This window comes from Empidonax traillii, unplaced genomic scaffold (genome assembly GCF_003031625.1).
Source record: "Empidonax traillii isolate 1590-97213 ecotype Southwest subspecies unplaced genomic scaffold, ASM303162v1 scaffold536:size430271, whole genome shotgun sequence".
Classification (NCBI taxonomy): Eukaryota; Metazoa; Chordata; class Aves; order Passeriformes; family Tyrannidae; genus Empidonax; species Empidonax traillii.
Window position 1 is genome coordinate 217856 of NW_020955729.1, and position 18624 is coordinate 236479.

Here is an 18624-nt window from a genome sequence, read left to right on the forward strand (position 1 = left end):
TTAGAAAGATGTGTGCAGGTAACTAGTTTTTGATTTTTGAATGAGTTTGAAATATCAGGAAATATTTTAAAACAAAAACAAAAGCTGCAAATTCAGCAACAATAAATATTTATTTTCATTGTGAAACTTCCAATATGTTGGAAGCATCACAATACTCATGTTCTGTATGTGTCTACACTGGAGTTTGTTATTACATATGAATTTCCCAGCGTGTGTCTTAAATTCTTAGTATCTTTTTGTGCAAATCCAATCTTCTATTTTTATATAAAGGTCTAACTTTTACAATGAGTGTCACTGGAATATGCCTGAAGTTTTGAGAAACAAAATTATTATTCTTTTACTTAAAAATTAATTTATCTCTAAAACTTGGCATTTGCATTTCCTGATGGATTCTAAACAACATTCTCAATTATTTATTACTGCTGCTGTCAGTAGTAATTATTCTTCTCTGACAAAATAGCCAAGTTCAACTCATACCTTCAGGCTACTCCTGCTTAATTGGCAAAACTTTTATTTCAGTGAATCAGAATGTGTATTTAGTCCTAATTTTCTTTACTTGTATGTAAGTCTATTTTTCTTATCTATATTTGCACTGCTTAAAATCTCTGATTTTTTTAGATGAGCACTTATTATTTATTACTCTGGAAGAATTTGTCATAACCTATATCATACATAAGAAATATACAGTACTTAAGCTTGAATTTATCCTTAAACATCACTAGTTCTGTAATCTCATTATCTCTGCTTGTAGAGAAACCAAAAGCTGCACAGAAAAAGAATATTCTAGAATTAAACTCTGCCCCCAGTTACAGCAACCTAAAGCTAAAGAGTTCATGTCGTTTGTTCCTAATTTAATTTCAAATTCAAAATATCTACAACAATTTTTTTTTCATTCGAGTGTCTCAATTACCCAAACTTGCACATCAAGCCTGTTATATTCTATATACTTGCTGCAAATTGAGAGACAGTGGAATATTCCTTTATTTTAAGTGTGTTCAAATCTAGAGATGAAAACTAAATCATTTGCATTCTTTTTTTCCAGAATTAAAGCATTTGTATATGTCTTTAAACAGCTTTTGTATCAAATGAGAGGTCAGTAAATTCCTTTTGAAAATAGAGGTTTGTGAAAACATTTTTTTTGGAAAAAAAATCAACTATATGTTACATGTGTCAACATAAATTTAATACCTTTTTCAGTTAACAAATTTTCAATTTCAAGTAGTTGGAAATCTCAGATTTATCCTCCTTTATAAGCTTTGGGGATGGAATCAATTGAAAGGAAAAAAATAATGCTATTTCACCATTTTTTGAAAAGTAATATAATAATAACAGCTATAATTGGTCAGGCTAAGGTCTTTGAGACTTGTCTCCAATAGCTGACAAGTGGTAGATGCTTCCAAAAAGAAAGCATGTGTCCAGTGGCTTTTTTTACCTGGCATAACCTCTCATCTTCTTGGGAATCAATAATTTAGGAGTTATTTGAGATAGATGCTGCCTCTAGATTACTGTATTTCATAAGTATGTCCTCCAAAAATTCATTAAACCTTTTTAGAAATTTGAAAGTTCCTTTTTTTTTTTTTTCAGAAAAATAAAGAAAAAGAAAAAAAAAGTTTAATAAAAATATCAAATAAATAAAGAATGTTTGCATTCTTTATTTTTTTCCAAAACCAAATCAGTTTGTTTCAGGGTACTTATTTTATTGTTTCTCCTCCAATATGCAGCTATTTCAGTGATACTTTGGTGATACACAAGTAAAACACTATTTTATCAAACATCCTAGACATTAAGTGAAAAACCCATCATTGCTGAAGACAGATGAGAGCCTAATCTAGTACAAATGAGATTTTCACATAAAAATGAAGAACAAGTGACAATTACAATTTCTAACTTACTTCGTCTATAAATACATTCCAGTACCAAAAGCTGTCTGTTTCTTGAAAGGCTTGCAGGATTGGAGTTCCTGAACTATTTCCTACTCCTATATTGCAGAGCAAAACTACACAAACATGAGGCATTGTGCTTTGATCTTTTAAAGAAAGTTAATTTTAAAAATCTTAGAATATACACAGTCTTGGAGAATTTTAATGGGATAAATACCATGCTATATTCTACCCCACTCCTGTGTATGAAACCTGATCAAAATCACCAGAATGGGATGATATAACTGAGAGCAGAATTTTGTACCTCTGAACAGATTTGGGGCAGAAACTATTACCGTTAAAAATCTAACTACAATTCAAAATTAAATATGCTGCTCTTATTTTATAGTAACTTTACACTTCTGTAGAATGTGTAGTAGTGTAGTAATGTTCCCTACACTTATCTAATTATTTTGGTGCAATACTGATAATGTTGCAGAACTAAGATATGGTTCTAATTGAAAATTACTGTCGAAGTCCATATACATTGTACTGTAATGCAACCACTGAGAGTATATACAGAAATGTATTGGCCCTCTTTCCTATGCAAAAAGTTATTTCCTCGTTAAATTTATTTGAGAATGTTTAAACTGTTAAATTTTAAACTGCCAAAGGTGTCTGGAGAGAATAATGATGTGTCATTCCTTTTTTCCAACTTTGTGTAGAAAATAAAAATGTGTTTTAATTTTATATGTTACTTGAAAGGTTGAAATATTTAAGTATTAATAAATAGATAATATTTTTAGATCAAATATATGAAGACATTTTGTGAAATATTTGTGCTACGAAAATTATATATGGTTTCCTGTTAGGCCACGTATTTACTTCTGACTGGAATAACATGTTGACTTGTGATTTAATATTTTGTAATGTTCTTTAAGGACCAATTCACTTTAACATTGTTAAGACATTGTTAAGTCTGAAGGTGAAATGACTGTCACGCATTTACTACACATTGTATCATGTTTATGTTTAGTCACATAAGGGATCTTTATTCATGTGACTAAACACATTGATCTCTATAGAAGAACTCACCTTAGGACTTCTCATTGGAAAAAGACCTGAAACTAATAGTTTAGTCTCAACTGCCTAAATATAAACAACTAAATTAATGTAGACAACCTGGTTACCTTGGAGAATAAGTACGTATTTTTTGGAAGAGCCAGCTAGAAAAAATTTTTGTGTAGCTTTATATAAGTTGCTTAACTGCCTAAGGAAAATAAGTAATGAAATAAGCTTTATTTCTATTTATTACTGTACAGTTAAAAACGTAGCGCTTAATATGTGATACAAAACTGTACACATCATGTTATAAAATGGAGACCTCTAGCAACAGGTTATTTGTATTCTATGAATATTAAGGTATTCTTTCTTAACATTGTCTAAAGTAGAGTTCTATTATAAGTTCCATGTGTCTTTAATTTTATCTTACAATTCTGTTAACTGTGGCAACTATGTACAAGTTAATTAAGTGCCCATGTTCCTGAATTATTTAGAGATTAATTATTTTGTAATTGTTTTGCAAGTTCTCTCGATTGTGGTAATGGTTACTGTGAATTGATGCCACGTTTAACTTTCTGTTCCAACATTCTGAACTATATGATGTGCCAACATGAGAAAATACATTCATATTTTTATTTGGCGTTAATTGTCTATAACATAGTGTGTCTGTATGTTTGTGTCTATACGGTATTAGCTGCCCAACTATCACTAAAGGAAATTATTGATTAATATAAGGAAATGAGTTCCCAAGTGGCTATAAATTTCACAGATATGAATATAGTTAGGAAACAGCTTTCTTCTCAAAGTTATATATATCAGGTGCATAAAAATTAGGTATATTTTTTCAGTATAATATTTTCATGTGTAGTTGTAGTGGATGCACATGCATAACTTCTTCAGACAGTGCATCTCCTAATCCACAAGCTTTTGATTTCTTGGCTGTTCCTCCTGTAGTATCTTCTATCAATATAATGAGTAATGTTGCAGTACTGATATTGTATTGTTATATGATACTGCTTTAATTAATTAGATTATAACCTTTAAAATAACTGACACATTGAACTGACTTGAAAAATGATCTCTATTATTATATATTGTTTCTCATGCCTTGCTGACAGTGTCTTACAATGAGCATAATATGTCTCCCATGTGTAATATTCTCTTTGTAGTTGTGTTTGTCAGACTGTTTGTGCTGTTTCTCTGAACAGGGCTATTACAAATTATTAGTAATGCTCTTATCTATTTTTCCACAGACTGTGTTTTACACAAAAATCAATAAAAATCAATGTAAGGTATTTTGCTTTTTCTTCTGGGCTTATGTGTAATAATTTTTAGCTTATGTTTCTTTCTAATACATGGGTGCTCTGATGAACATTTTCTTTGAGAGATAAAACTTGAATGCGAGTTCTTAAAAATATTCTAAGAGGGAATTTATTTTTTTTCCACTAGCTGGATAACAGATTTTTCACACAGACACACTGGATAGCTATATTCCATATCCTACTGTAAGATATCCTCCATATTTTCAGAACACACAAGTGAACACTACAGTACTATCAGCATATATTCAATCCACTTTTCATTCAACAAACAAAAGGTTTGACCATGGTGAGACTGCTAGGCTCAAGTAAGTTTGCCAGCTGTGTCTACTTGTGTATATATATGAGAAAGCAGTACTCTTTAAATGAGACTTAACAGGTGAAGCACTTTGGAGTCCTTCATTTGGAAATACATAGGTCTTTTTCCTAAGAGACTTATGCCACTGTAAGAGGAAATCAATACATGAGAGGTAAAATCCTGCTTAGCTATAGATCAGCAGCATGAACTGTTGTGAGTTCAGAGAACTAAAGATGCATGAGTTATGGAGCTAGCAGCATTTGCATTGCGTTCACATTAGGTTGCATAGCCTTGCCAGATTCCCAGATGGAATGTAGGTATTTTTAAAATTCAGAATATTTAACAAGTTTGTGTATCTCTATATCTTAGTGCTTGTTCTACTGAATGTTGATACTACACCAGCATCTGGGGCCCCAGACTTATACCTTTGTGCAGCTGTACCTTGTACAAAAGTGTAAGTTCTGTCTCGTGTTACTTACTGCATTTCCTTACAATAACAATCAGAGTGAAAGTCCCCCTCAAATCCATACCACTCAATGACCTGAACAGTGTACGTTAATAGTATAGGCAGGTAAATTCAGATGTTGGAAGCTCTGTTGACTTTACAGGTTAAGGGTGAGTCTACTGCCAGCCACCTCACAGGTCTTCTTTGTTCTGTGAATACCAAACACAGGAGGTCCGGCAGAACAGACCGGGGTGGGGGGGAGGGGGGAAGAAACAAGAATAAAAAAGAAGTCAAGGAGTCAACAGACTAATTCTTAAAAATATTCTGTTTTGTGTACTATAAAGACCTCAGTGTCATATTTGATAAATAGTGCAGGTAGCTTTGGACAGAGTCTACAGGTTCAATACAGCCAGGGAAAGGATATCACTTGACTAGAGCTGAAGACCCCCAATGCAGCATATGAAAGGTGTATCCTGTACTGATTAATAGTCCTTCAAAAGCTTGCAACATGATTTGTTAAGACAGCAGATTCAGAGGGGTAGAGGAAATAATTAATTTAGCAAAGTCAACCGGAGATTAATGGCAGACCTAGATTTGGCATTTTGATCTTCTAACACACAGCTGTGTCCTACACACACAGTCCTGTAGTTTTATGGAATTCAAGTTTACCTCAAGAGCAGAGTCTGCTGAACTGTGTCTTCACACCAAAATAGTTTGTCCTCAATCAAAACAAAAATCCTCTCTACATTGTTTACTTTTTAAACATATTTCTTAGCATTTTTAAGACTTAAAACTCAGTACTCTCAGAAGTAAGGCCTTGGTGTCTCAAATATTATCTGTTACCAGTGGAAGAGGTAGATGTGATAAAAGTACAATATAAGCCTAATTGGGACAGAAAACTGTTAAGTAAATATTTTCACAGCTGATTGCAGGCTTTTGAGGATGGACATTTGCCATTTGCCAAGGGCAGCAGAATCCCTGTAGTCGAAGTTGCACATGAAGCTTTCATCCCAAGTTTTAAAAGCTTAATTTTGAAGAAGGTGAACAGTGAGTAAATGGAGCTTCGCAATATGATCTTTGGAACAGTGAACCAACAAATGGCATGTGACCTAAGCTTATAATTTACAGACCAAGTTGCCCAGTTTATGTATGTTCTCTATATATTTGTCATTCAAAACACAAGCAACAAAACTTCAGATCACTTAAGCTACAATGAAAATAATGTTAGTGCTTCTTTCTTTTAATAAACTTAAAAACTTCAGCTTATACAACTTCAATTACTATCTGGGCACTAAGCAAAAAAAAAAACGTAATCCGGTTTGTTCAGTGTTAACTGCCTGCAGACATATAAGCATTGTCAGTACAATTAATCTCAGATGCTTAATAGAAAATCTTGTTCCATCCAGTGTAAGCCCAGATACAAAACAGAATGTTTGCAGAAACAAATGATTCATTAGAACATGGAAGGGCCAGTAAAATGGTTAGAGTAATGGAGAGGTATGTGTACATGGATGGATGAAAAGTGTCAAACACCAGCTCCAGGACTGGCAGATGAATTGTCACATCAGGTGAAGGCACTACATGATGTCCTACACATCCTACCTTTGTATGACCTGTGTTCCTATGATTGCAACTTGGGATGTTATGGATGTCAAAGGGGGCATAGCATTTTCTAAATTAGAATCCCATACTATGCTAGGCTATATTTTTGCTGTCATTTTGGAGTTGCATACAGAATGAATTTTTGCTAAATACAGAGAGTGGATGGATATTTGTGTGCATACATAAATACAAAATATGTGGTATTGTGTATTTTCCCTTTGATGGAAAGAGAGCTCTATAATGTATGGGAGTTTTAAACATAATATGCATCATTTCTGAAGAAGGGAGGTAGGATATGGGAGGGGTGCAGAATGCAACTAAGAATGAAACTAAGAACTGTGTTGGTTACAGTCAGAGCCATAAAGGTTTCTTCCTTGTTTCTGTTATCAGTGAATTCTTTTCATATAAAAGCTGTCTGGAGATTCAAACACCCATCTTAGCACTTAATATAAGCATTTAATAACAATCTAGCATTTAATATAATATAATTTAATAAATTTATTCACATATTCAAATGTTTCTTTGGAATCAGAGTAATTATTTGTTAATGAAAACTGAGGTTGGTAACAACAATGCCTGCAGTGGAAGACTTCGGATATGTGCATGTTCTAAGTTATGTATATGCAATTTGTCCAAAGTGTATCCAAATCTTTTTAAGAGAAGGTTAAATTGAGGACCCCAAGAGGTGTGTCATCCACGAATCCCGGCTGCCGACTAAGCTTCCCACACCTGCTCGCTGTGGAACATATCCATATCCCCATATCCTTCTGTCCCTGCCTTTATTACTCTTTTGTATTGGTCCATGCAGAGAAAAGGTTCCTTTCCCCCTCTTCCCCGCAGCCAGGCTATCATGAGACCACCATGAAAGACCAGCCGCACCATGAGAGACCACCATGACAAACCCCAGGCAGGACAGTCCTGTCTGGGATTTCTCATGATGGTCTCTCGTGGTGGGTTTTCTCATGTTTACTCTCCCTCCCAGCTCCCTTCCGCTGGGGGCCCAGCTGCCGACACCGCGGCGGTCCCACGGGCCGGCCAAGCTCCCGCTATCGCCCCCCGGGAGTGCGGCCCCCGCGGGCCGGGCCCCGGCTGCGTGAGGAGGCACCGCCCCGCTGCCATGGCAACGGCGCGGGCCGCGCTGGCGCCGCGGCCGAGCGGCACCATGTCCTCCCTGGCCGTAGCCGAGCCCCGAGCCCCACGGGCAGCATCCCGCTCCCCCGGCACCGGGCCCCCGCGCAGCGGCGGGGAACGGCGCAGGAACGCCTCGGACACCGCCCAGGTGAGCTCTCCCTTGGGCGGGGTCACCCCCGGACAGGAGCCCCTGCCCTGCCCTGCCCTGCCTTACCTTGGCTTGGCTTGGCTTGGCTTGGCTTGGCTTGGCTACTTCATCGGGCTGAGAACAAGCCCTGGTCTGTGCTCCGCACACAACCTGGATCTACCCATCCCTGGGTAGATTCGTATTGGTTCAACGCGGCTCTTTCACATTTTAAGGTTTAAGCACCTTTAAATATAAATCTCAAAAAACAAACAAAGAAACAAAAAGTTTAAAGTGTCTTTTTCAGGATGCACAGTTAAGATCAGTGGATTTGGATCACGTCATCAAACTACTTGAAGGTTTGGACTCAGTAAGTAACGCTGATACCTCGTTATCTCAGTTACGTGGGTAGTAATGGGGCATAGACAAATATTTTAGTTACATTAGTACCTGCACTAAATAAATCCAAGTGGTTTTATTATATGCAGCGCAGGTGGCTGAAGCTACAGAGCACAAAGCTGAGTATTTGTTCCGGTATTTGAACACTTCTAAAGATGGTCATTGTAATAGAAAATAGTATAAATTCTGGTTTTACATTAAAACATACACATATATATAGGCAGAAATAAAATCCAGTATGATTTTATACAAGCACTTAAAAAAAATAATAAAATACAAAATCATGTGCATTTAAAACTAGACGTGCAAAATTTCTATCTCGAGAAGTTTATAGAGTACTAAAACCTACAGCTGAGAAACAGAAATACATACAGCCTTATAGGAAGTATGTAAAGAATTTATGTAATTTCCCAAGTTAACTGCAAACAATTCTCCAGGGAGGTGATGAAGGAGAAATATACAAAGTTCAGCGTTGAAGAAAAAAATATAACAACCCAGACACACAGGAAAGCAGCACCTCATGGGCTTCCACAGACTATTTTTGGTCTCCAGAAGATGTTTTGGCAGATTTAATTCACTAAAGTTAATTTTGATCCAAAATACAGATAATTTATAGTCTTATAACAAGAACTTGATTAAACATAGTACATTTTAAGTTAATGCCCCACAGATAAGTACTTCATGTCTTTCTCCTCACTTGTTTTGGTGAAGAGCTGATAGAATAAACTTACTGACTGCAGAAAAATGTGTTGGGTGATACTGTTTACTGCTTTTGTAGAGAGCATAAGATATAATATGATAAAATGCCCATAGGATTCTGGGCCTGTAGATTCCTAAAACAACTTCCTGGCCTGCCTCAAATTGCAGGTGCTCAGAAGCATTGGAATGAATGCTGCACATCCCTGGCACACCCTGACATATCCTCACTTTAGCTGTTTTCAGCTTTGAATTTGAACACTGTTTTCTAGTGGTGCAGAACATTCTAAGCCAGTTAGATCTACGTGTGTACACGTTTCTGTCATAAGTTACATAGTTTTGGTTTTCTCAGTTGCTTTACACAGAATCCCAAATAATTTAAAAGAAAGAGCCTACACATTTGAACAAGAGTTTTTAAAAGCCTCTTCAGTTACAAGAGAACAGATTTCATACTTAGAAATGAGACTTGATCAAGGAGTTAATTCTGCTGCAAAGTACTTTCAGAATTTAATTGTGTCTTGTCATTTTCTTAATTTGGTTTCCACCTTCATTTAAAGGGGATAAACATAATTGTTTAATGTTCCAAGGCAAACTGCAATTAAAACCTGCTTTTCATTCTTTTACTTAAGAAAGATTTGGAAATAGAGCAGCTGAAAACTCTCAAGAAGGTAGTCAAGCATTTTGAAAATGGGATTGTATCCTTTTTGCCACTAAAGAATTCTAAAGTCATGTTGTTTTATATGTGGTGATACTGTGACTTCTCTGCAATTCCTGGAGAGCAGGGATGGTTCACATACATCCTCGTCATTGGCCTTCTTGTCACGTACAGCCAGGGTTGGTAGGTTGGCAAGAATCTTGAATACTAGATTCATATGCCACAAAATTCAATAGAGGGATCTCACCTGTACAGTGGTTGAAAGTGTCCAAAATGTAATTGGTGTACTTTACAATCAGAATAGACAACCATAGTAATTATCACTACTTAAGAGGCAACAGATAAAATAGCAATGGTTTTCAGTAAGGAGACATTTAAAAAAAAAATTGAAGTCAGACTAATTTATCTGAAACTTTTTTTCATGTTTACAGTACAAATGGAATATTCAGAAGTACTTGGAGGGTGTGGGCATATGGAAAAATGTGATTAATTTCAAACAGTTCAGCTAATTGCACAGTGATTTGAGCTATCCCATTATTTCATAACTGAGTTGTGGCAAAGTAGTTACAGGCAGTTTCTATGAGTCAGTGGGTTAGTAGTAGTTTCTCAGTCTCAGTTATCTGTTCAGTTTTGATTTTGTGACTCTACCCTAAATTAGATAGTGTGATTTTGGGTCCAGATTTTCAAACTTCACTTAATTGCTTGGTACTAGAGTAGAAAACAATTTAAATACTACAAGGCTGTCTCAGAATTTAGATATTTAAATCTGACAGTGTGATGTAAAAAGTTTTCATCCTACAGTTTTAGAAATTTAGTGCTGAGCTTCCAGTGAGTTCAGCTAAGACACCTAAATCAGGTTTGCAAAAGTTGTACTTCTGTAAAAGGAGGGCTGCTTCAAAAAGCGTCAGTATTGACTCACATGCTTCTTTTAGACATCTAACTTTGAAAGTATTGGTCTTGTTTTTTCTTGGTCGTGTCCCTAAAGTATGATGAATACAGTTTTGAACTTTTTCTTCTGATTCATAACGGTACAGACAGTCTGATTTCCTTAATTTTACATTAAAAGCCCCTTAAGGATTTAGAACAAATCATCAAAATTCTTAACCTGTGTTCAGAAAAAATTAAGGAACAAGAAACTTTCACTGAGCCTTTATGTGAACTTATTAAATTATTTGGGTAAGTATTTCAGCCCCTCTTTTAGAGATCTAAACACTGCTTATCAAAATGTTTATACATTTTCTAAGGCAACTGACATATCCATACTGCATCTGTCTACAAACACCTGTATCTGCAAGGTGTCCTTTATGTCACCTTTCCTTGTTATGAACTGTGTTTTCCACGTGTCAGATTTCTCTTGTCATGAAGTAGGGACCCAGTTTAGCAGTTCAGTGTCTGTGGAGCTAGTTATTACATCATTCAAAACTTACTGAATGTGTCTTATTGCCTAAGTAATTCTGGGACTGCTGGCCTCAGAAGATTCACCTTCTAAGTAGTGCTGAGGTATGTTTTGCTGTTTCAGACAAGCTTCCTAAGTGAGTTTATAACCTAGGTTGACACAAAGACACTTTAATACCTGAAGGTAAGTTTTACAAAATGGCAAGCCATATTGCAGAAGAGAACAAACCACAGCAACCGGAGGATGTAGGATTTGTATTTACTTTAAAAATGTATTTCATGAAGTTTTGGGCATCTTCATTGTCATACTGTACCTTAAATAATCTGTAGAATAGAATTTAGGTATTACCCGCACTTGTCAGTAGTTTTCTCCTCCTTAATAATTCAGTAAAATTACTTATGCTATGTTTGTAACTACAGTTACTTCTGCATTTAATTTCAATTGAGGAGAATAAGGATAAAAACCCCCCATCAGATAGAAAATTAGTGGCAGATATTCAAATACGTGGCTTCCTCTTGGCTGTTGGTTTTAATAAACATAGAACTTATCAACTGAATCTTTTAGTTCCCTAGAGCATCATCAGTGGTACAGCTTTGCTTTGCTGCCACACAGTGGAGAATGGGAAGGTACATCACAGAGTTTCATTTTCTTCGGCATTTGGTAGAAGCATGGCAAAACTGAGAATGAGTGTGTGAAGTCAATAAAATGTAGCTGTGAGACTTTTCGTCTGTTAGAGCAGTTCAGCAATAATTGTGGTTTCTGCAATGAATATATTCTGGAAAATTGCACCCTTGGGTTTTTCTTTAATTTCTGTACTATGGAAATTCCACCACAATTCACTGCTACTTCATATGACAGAGAAGTCTATAACTAGAGGCAGACTGTTTTTCACAGTTTAATTTCAGATACATGAACTCCTGTAGTAAAATATTCCACTCTTTCATACCTGCCTCTGTTTACCAGTCTTCTTTCCACCTTTTTTTCCAGTGTCTGTTTTTCCCTCCCCCACCTCCTGCTACATTTCTTCCATTATTTGCTCTTTCGTTTCTTTTTCTCTGGCAGTGTTTGCAGAGGTAAACCTACCGGAAAGCTGCTTCTACAGTGTGTGGTGCAGAGACCTCAGCATAATATTGCAATGTTTACTGTTAGACAATTTTTAGCACTTACATGTTTATGTCATATCTGAGTGTTTTGAAAATGTCATTGAATATTTCTTAATATCCTGTTTTTTAAAAATAAATTTGTTGTTGGGCTATTTGGAGTCAGTTTATTAGTTTTACTTTTATCCATTTCATTATCCATTTTGCCCAGGGATGTGATCCGGTTTTTTTCCACCTTTGCACATGTGTGTGCATAACCTAGCTCTGCAATAGCCTGATAGTGCCTAGCTTACAGGATTTAGTCCTCCCCATTTAGATGACATTTGTTTATTCAGCATTTCTTTTTGCAGTGTATATGAACTATGAAAATATTGCCTGTGGACATGCAACACTAATTGCCAACATGTAATTGCCAGATTATGAACCCGGAACTTTCAGTGAAGAATCAGCATTGCAGGAATGTGTTCATTGTCCTTATTTGCAAAAATTATCAAGGAAGAAGAAAAAAGCTGTTGAGCTTTTCTTGTGACCTGATTAAAACATAGTTGTAATATTTTTAAATTTCATTTTGCAGGTTACCATTTCAAAAAAAGAAATCATCTGATGAAGTAAAATATTCCACTGCAGTTTCAAAATCCATTGCCCAACTGGGTGAGTGGAACCTGATATGCCACAATAAAGTCAATGGTATTATTAGCATGATTTTAATTTCTTGTTACCTTCTTACTAAATGTAGGTAATTTCTTTTAATTATTCATTCAGTCCTCTCTGCTTTTTAGTTAGAAACCATTCTCACTTTGCTGTGCAGCTAACCTGAAGATTAGCTAGCAGAATGACATATTTGCCACTGTTAAAAGCTACGCGAGATAAGTTTATCAGTACTGAAGAACTAAAGAACTAAGCTGAAGAACTAAACCTGTATATAGCCTCTTTAATTTCATTTTGATCTGAGAAACTGGTGTTTTACTATAAACACTGAAACCTGGGATAAGAAGAACGTGTGTCCTTCCTGCTTCTTTGACACTAAATGGAAGACGCAAGTGAGAAACAGTAACTTCTGACTCCCAGCTCAAACCTTCAAAACCCAAAAGCCTGAGACCTGTCACCTACAAAGGCAAAATGCAAGGCAGTTTAATGCCATGCCTTATTAGGAGTAGTAGTTTCTGGATTCAGCCTCCTGCTGAATGAGCCATGAGCTTTTATGTTTCAGAAATATGTTTTAAGAGTGCTGTCGAGGAAAAGGTGTCAACGTCATATTTTAATGTCACTGGACCTCTTAATAGCAAAATGTCTTTTTACGACCCTTTTACATCTTTTTATGTGTCACATTTGTGATTTTCAAAAAGAAATACTGTAAGCACTGTAGATCAGAAAGTATTCAGGATAGAGCAGGAGTGATATATCAGCTCACTTAACAGTGAGATTTAAATGGTAGAAAGGCAGCACAATCAGTCTATCATACATGTAAAAAAAAATTATTATCCTTCCAATAGGTAAAAAATACTTTTAGAAGTTTTTATTTTCACAGATCCAGGTAGACAGCAGAATAACCACCTGGTTTCAGATAGTTACAGGTTCTCTTCAGAGTTACATGTCCAAAAAGACACTAAAATCTAGTCACTGGTAGCTACCAATGAAATTCTCTTTATCTTGTGGAATAAGATCTCTTTCTGTGCTCCCTTGATTTCATAACTGCTAGGAGCAGAGTTTCTGACATGGTAATGATGACAACAGCTTAGTGTAGTAGCTTTCTTTAGAATTCCACAACTTCTGGAATAGTGTCCAGTGTCTTATAAGCATCTGTAGCCATAAAGCAGAGAAGATAACTTTTTGATTAAACTTATGCTACTTCTCCAAGACCCCTTTTTCATCTTCAGTATGGGAGTCTCTGTCCCTTTAACATTTTATGATCAAAGTTTGTATTAAATTACAGATTTTTAAGGGGTATGACCAAAGGAAATATTAAAAGCTGTAAAGAGAAGTGCAAAGAATACTTTCTAAAAAAATTATAGAGTTTGTAAATTACAATTTTTTTTCCTGTTTCTGACAGGTTATTTGATGAGAGTGCCAAGCTCTCAAGTTAGAATACAAATCTGTAAGTGTGTTGTTAACTTTTATAAAATGGAGCTACCAGGAAAACTACTTTCAGGTAAAACACAGTATTTTTATTTTTTTATGATCCCAGCTACTTTGAAATGCCTATTTTAATTAGCTATGGGTTAATTTTTCTTTATAACTATGGTTACTGCATCTCATATATTAAATACATGGCATTGGCAAATGTGTAATTAACATGTTTTTATAGAAATGTGTACTCAAAATCTGAAATTAGTTCATCAATGTATAAGGAACTATTTCTTACGCTTATGGAATTAAATAGCATCCAGAAAATGTGGAGTGCTCACAAGTTCTCTGAAATGTGGATAATAGGGGAAAGAAGCAAAGTTTAGTTAGGATCAGAATTGTAAGAAGGGAATGTAGTTTTCAACAGTAACTTTTGTTATTGAGGGATAGATCTGAGCCTATCTAAGTTTGGTTGAGTTCATATCGTATGGATACATTTGAGCATAGGCTTTGAATAAATTCTGTGACTTATCTCTGCAGAAAGAAGCTGCAGAGAGCTCAGGCATGATCCTCTGGCATTAGGAATAGGCATGCAAACTGTCACCAGAATCCACTATTACTTATTCCTTTGACCCGTATGATGGTGCCAGAGGCTGTTATCAGGCAAAGTCAGTCATGGATCCCCTCCCACTGGATGACGTGCCCTGAGACAGCACTAGATTTATGGGCGGCCAAGCCTCAGGTGAACATTGTCACAGTGTGGATCCAGAGTGCAGGTCAGGGAGTAATCTTGATGTCAGTGTGCTCCCCTGCTGTGTTCCTGCAGCGTGGCATTAGTTCCTAAACAAGCTTCAACTGGTACAGCCCTCACAAGATTCTAAAAATATAAAAGCATTCAAATCTGGTTTTACCTTTCAAACAAGACTCAATTTTTGCAAGCAGCTCTGTGTGCATTTAGTTCTGTACCCGTAAATAATTCCATTAGGATAAGCGAACATTAAATACTGAGAGATTTTATTCTTCTTCTTCAGATTTAGAAAATAAGATACATTATCATGAAATGAAGCCTGTGTTTCAGTCTGTTTTTTTTTTAAGTCAACTTTTTTATCTCTTAAGTATATGTGTAAATCTTGCCAAGTTTAATCTTGCAGGGTTCTCATATCTGTAAAGTAATATCAGCTTGGAGCCTATCAGAGTTTATCCTTAGGTAAAACTCATTTCACCATGTGCATTATCTGTATTTATCAATCCTGTATTTCATGATGTTTGACATATATATATATATTTATACTGTTTAAGGTAAACTTTATTTTCATTAGATACCATGTATAAATATTAATTTATATTCTCAATGCTTCCCCTCCCCCCGTAATTCAGTAGTGAAACACAGAATGCATATGCACGGCCAAAAGTAAAATCAGGAACACATTAGAAAGTCAAGCTTATAAATCAAAGATTGGATGTTTTAAGTAATATAATGATAGAAAGCATTAAATCTGTAGTGACCAGGCTGCAGAAGAGAACTAGGCTGTGCACCAACAAATTATTGCATGACTGAAGAGTTTTTCACCTCTCTATAAGCCTACTTTTGCTTTCATTCTGTACATTCTAAGAAGCAATAATTTGTTTATATAACATTTAAGTCTGCATGAGGGTGAGTGTTGGATATGCTTTAGGCTCTATTCAGATTTAAGAAAAGCAGGTCTTATTGTGTGTTAGATTTTTTTTAAAGTGCTTTAGGACTAGGGAAATAGAATACATGGTTCTCCATCCTTTCTTGGGAAAGGATGAATATTTTATGAAGTAACCAAAATTCTGAGTATTTATTGCATTATAACTATTTTCTATGCAGGTTATCAGCCAACAAGTGCAAATTATAAAATCCAGATGGCTGAATTAGGAGGATTAGCAGAAACTCTTGTTTTGTCACTAGCATTAGTTGAAAATCAACTTACTGAGAAGTTATGGGTACTTAAAGCTCTCCAGCATCTCTCCAGCTCTGGTTAGTACGAACAGTTCTTTCAGCAATCTCATTACTGCTGTTCTTAGAACACTTGTTCTCTGAACATGCCTAAAACAATTACTGACCTACAGGGAATTAATTATTCAGATTTTCATAATTTCAGGAGAAAATTGCAGACTAATGATGAAGGCCCAAGCAGCCAGCAGGCTCTGTTTGTATCTAAATGCTCCGGATCCCTCAGGACAGCTGGTGTTCCGCTCCTCACATATCCTATGGAACCTACTAGAAAACGCCTCAAAAGAAGAAGTTGTTAATCAGCTCAGTAGCTTGGAATGTGTTCAGTAAGTACTGGGAAGCATTTTATGAATTAGTATTGTAATTTTTGGAGACATCTAAAGCATTGCTGTTGTGCAGCGTTTTGCTTGAAATTAATTGAGAGAAAATGCAAATGGGGAATGGAGGTCTCTCATTACATCCTCATTAAATTTTCAGTATCAACACAGTTGTTGCTATTATAGGGCAAGAACAAGGTGCTCCACTGTATACTGCAGGAGGAATAGCCCTATCTAGTGCTTTGTATGATGATAAAGTTCATTGCAGCATTTTCAAGCTTGCATGTTAGTCTCAGCAGGCCAGTATTCCTTCACTGTTGAAGTGCTTATGTTATAAAATTAGTAGGCAATTCTGTGCTGTGATATCCAAGGCTCATTTCTAGATCTTCTACTGGAGTAAATAACAGGTTCTTCCTTACTGAGTTACAGTGTTTTAACTATTTAAGTTTAGACCATTTCTTGTCAGTAATCATTGAACAATGTCCAATTCCATGGTTGAGTAATCATTAGGTCTTTCTATTAATTATTTAGAACACAAGCAGTGGAAGGTGTAATTTGTAATACATGCAGCTGGCATGTATACTTAAGTTGTATGTCTAGTGGTACACGTAAGAATCCATCTTAAATTAAAGCTCTAAGTTATGTCTCTTCCAGTTAAACCCTAAGGCTTTTTATCCATGCTGAATGAGAATTAGTATCCGTAGAGCTGTCTAACATTAGAATATGAAAGGAAAAGATAAAATGCATTTAATTTTCTTTGAAGTGCTTTGAAAGAAGTATTTGTAGATGCCCTACATGGTTTCCGGCACTGTGATCATCAGCTACGGAATGACCTCTTGGTGATTGCCACATTACTAGCTGAAAACCCTGCAGTACCTTTGGTTGTAAGTATTTATAGTTATATTCCAGAGACTAGCCTTTGTTATTATATTGCTCAATATTTTTCCCCACTAGGGTTCTAATATTTATTCTGCTGTGTCTCCAGTGCTTTCTTCTTTCTTGAATTTGCTGGGCAAGAAAGCATTCTTGATGAAAAAAAGGCAATTTTCTTTACCTCAAAGAGACTTCAAATCTGTAGGTTATTAGGCCATAGTACTGACATCAACCTAATTTGATACTTAGAAAATTACACTAATGTTATTTACGTGCAAAAAATCTTAACTCTTGTATGGTTTTACAGATTCTTGGATGTGCCATTCTGTTACAATGAGTTTTTGCACTAAATCTCATTTGTTGTTTGAAGATTTAGGAGTACAGTCTGCATTCAGATGGCCCAAATTTAATCTGTGCCTCATAACCAGGAACAAGAAGGGTCATCCAAAATCAGCTCAGAAGCTCTAAGTAAGATACTGGGAAAATAATTACTAAGGTCCAGTTAATGAGAGGCACGTTAATTCTTTTTAAGACTAGATCACATAATGCTCTATCATGACTTGCCTGAAATGGAGATAATTCATTCTTCTGTAATATTCCAGAATTTTTATGAGAAACCTGGAGAGAAGTAAACTTTTTATAGATGTTAATATTCCTTTCCTCCTTTGTTTTACAGTTGAGATTTAGAACTTCAAATGAAGTTGTGACATAGATACTGAATAATCAAGCAATCAAATTCCTTTAGATCTGTTCACTGTTCAGGAGAATGTTGCTTTCTACTTGAGCAGAAGTTTTCCAATCAGCTGTATTACTAGAAAGATTTCATAATGTGTAATGAGAATTACAGGTTTTTCATTCAAACTTTCCATTTAACAATAACTAGTATGAAATGTCTGTTATACAACTGCAGCAACATATTTGATGTGTAAAACATTCAAATTATTTATCTGGCTTTAGAAACAGGGCAGTTTTTTCCTATAAGATAAGTAAAGAGGATGCATATTTTTAATTGCTTACACTAAAAGGAACAAAAATTGTTTCTATGAAAAGAAAATATTAAAATAAATTAAACTCTGTACTCTCAGCCTTCCCAGAGATTTTAAAGGATATAAATATTGGAAAAGCATTAACATTAGCATTTAATCCTGCCTTATAATATAAGATAATACCAGAGAAATTTGCTTCAGAATGCTCCCTTTTTTTCCTTAATATACCATCCAGGCAACTTCAGAAAAGTCAGTCTTGTATTTTACATAATTCAGAAATCAGCACAGGAACATGAGCCTTTGAAAAGGAAAATAGTTTT

At 35.5% G+C, this 18624-nt stretch overlaps 1 protein-coding gene across 2 annotated transcripts in view; it reads left to right on the top strand.

The window, feature by feature from the left end:
- The first annotated feature begins 7739 nt into the window (after positions 1 to 7739).
- CFAP69 (cilia and flagella associated protein 69) overlaps positions 7740 to 18624 on the top strand; it is a 58106-nt gene continuing 47221 nt past the window's right edge. For both annotated transcript variants that reach the window (XM_027897346.1, XM_027897347.1), the window contains exons 1-9: positions 7740 to 7864; positions 8148 to 8210; positions 9565 to 9630; positions 10657 to 10766; positions 12661 to 12737; positions 14137 to 14235; positions 16003 to 16152; positions 16277 to 16454; positions 17209 to 17329. In XM_027897346.1, coding sequence (XP_027753147.1) covers positions 7748 to 7864; positions 8148 to 8210; positions 9565 to 9630; positions 10657 to 10766; positions 12661 to 12737; positions 14137 to 14235; positions 16003 to 16152; positions 16277 to 16454; positions 17209 to 17329 — 981 coding nt within the window. In that variant the 5' untranslated portion in view covers positions 7740 to 7747. The remainder of the gene's footprint in view (positions 7865 to 8147; positions 8211 to 9564; positions 9631 to 10656; positions 10767 to 12660; positions 12738 to 14136; positions 14236 to 16002; positions 16153 to 16276; positions 16455 to 17208; positions 17330 to 18624) is intronic.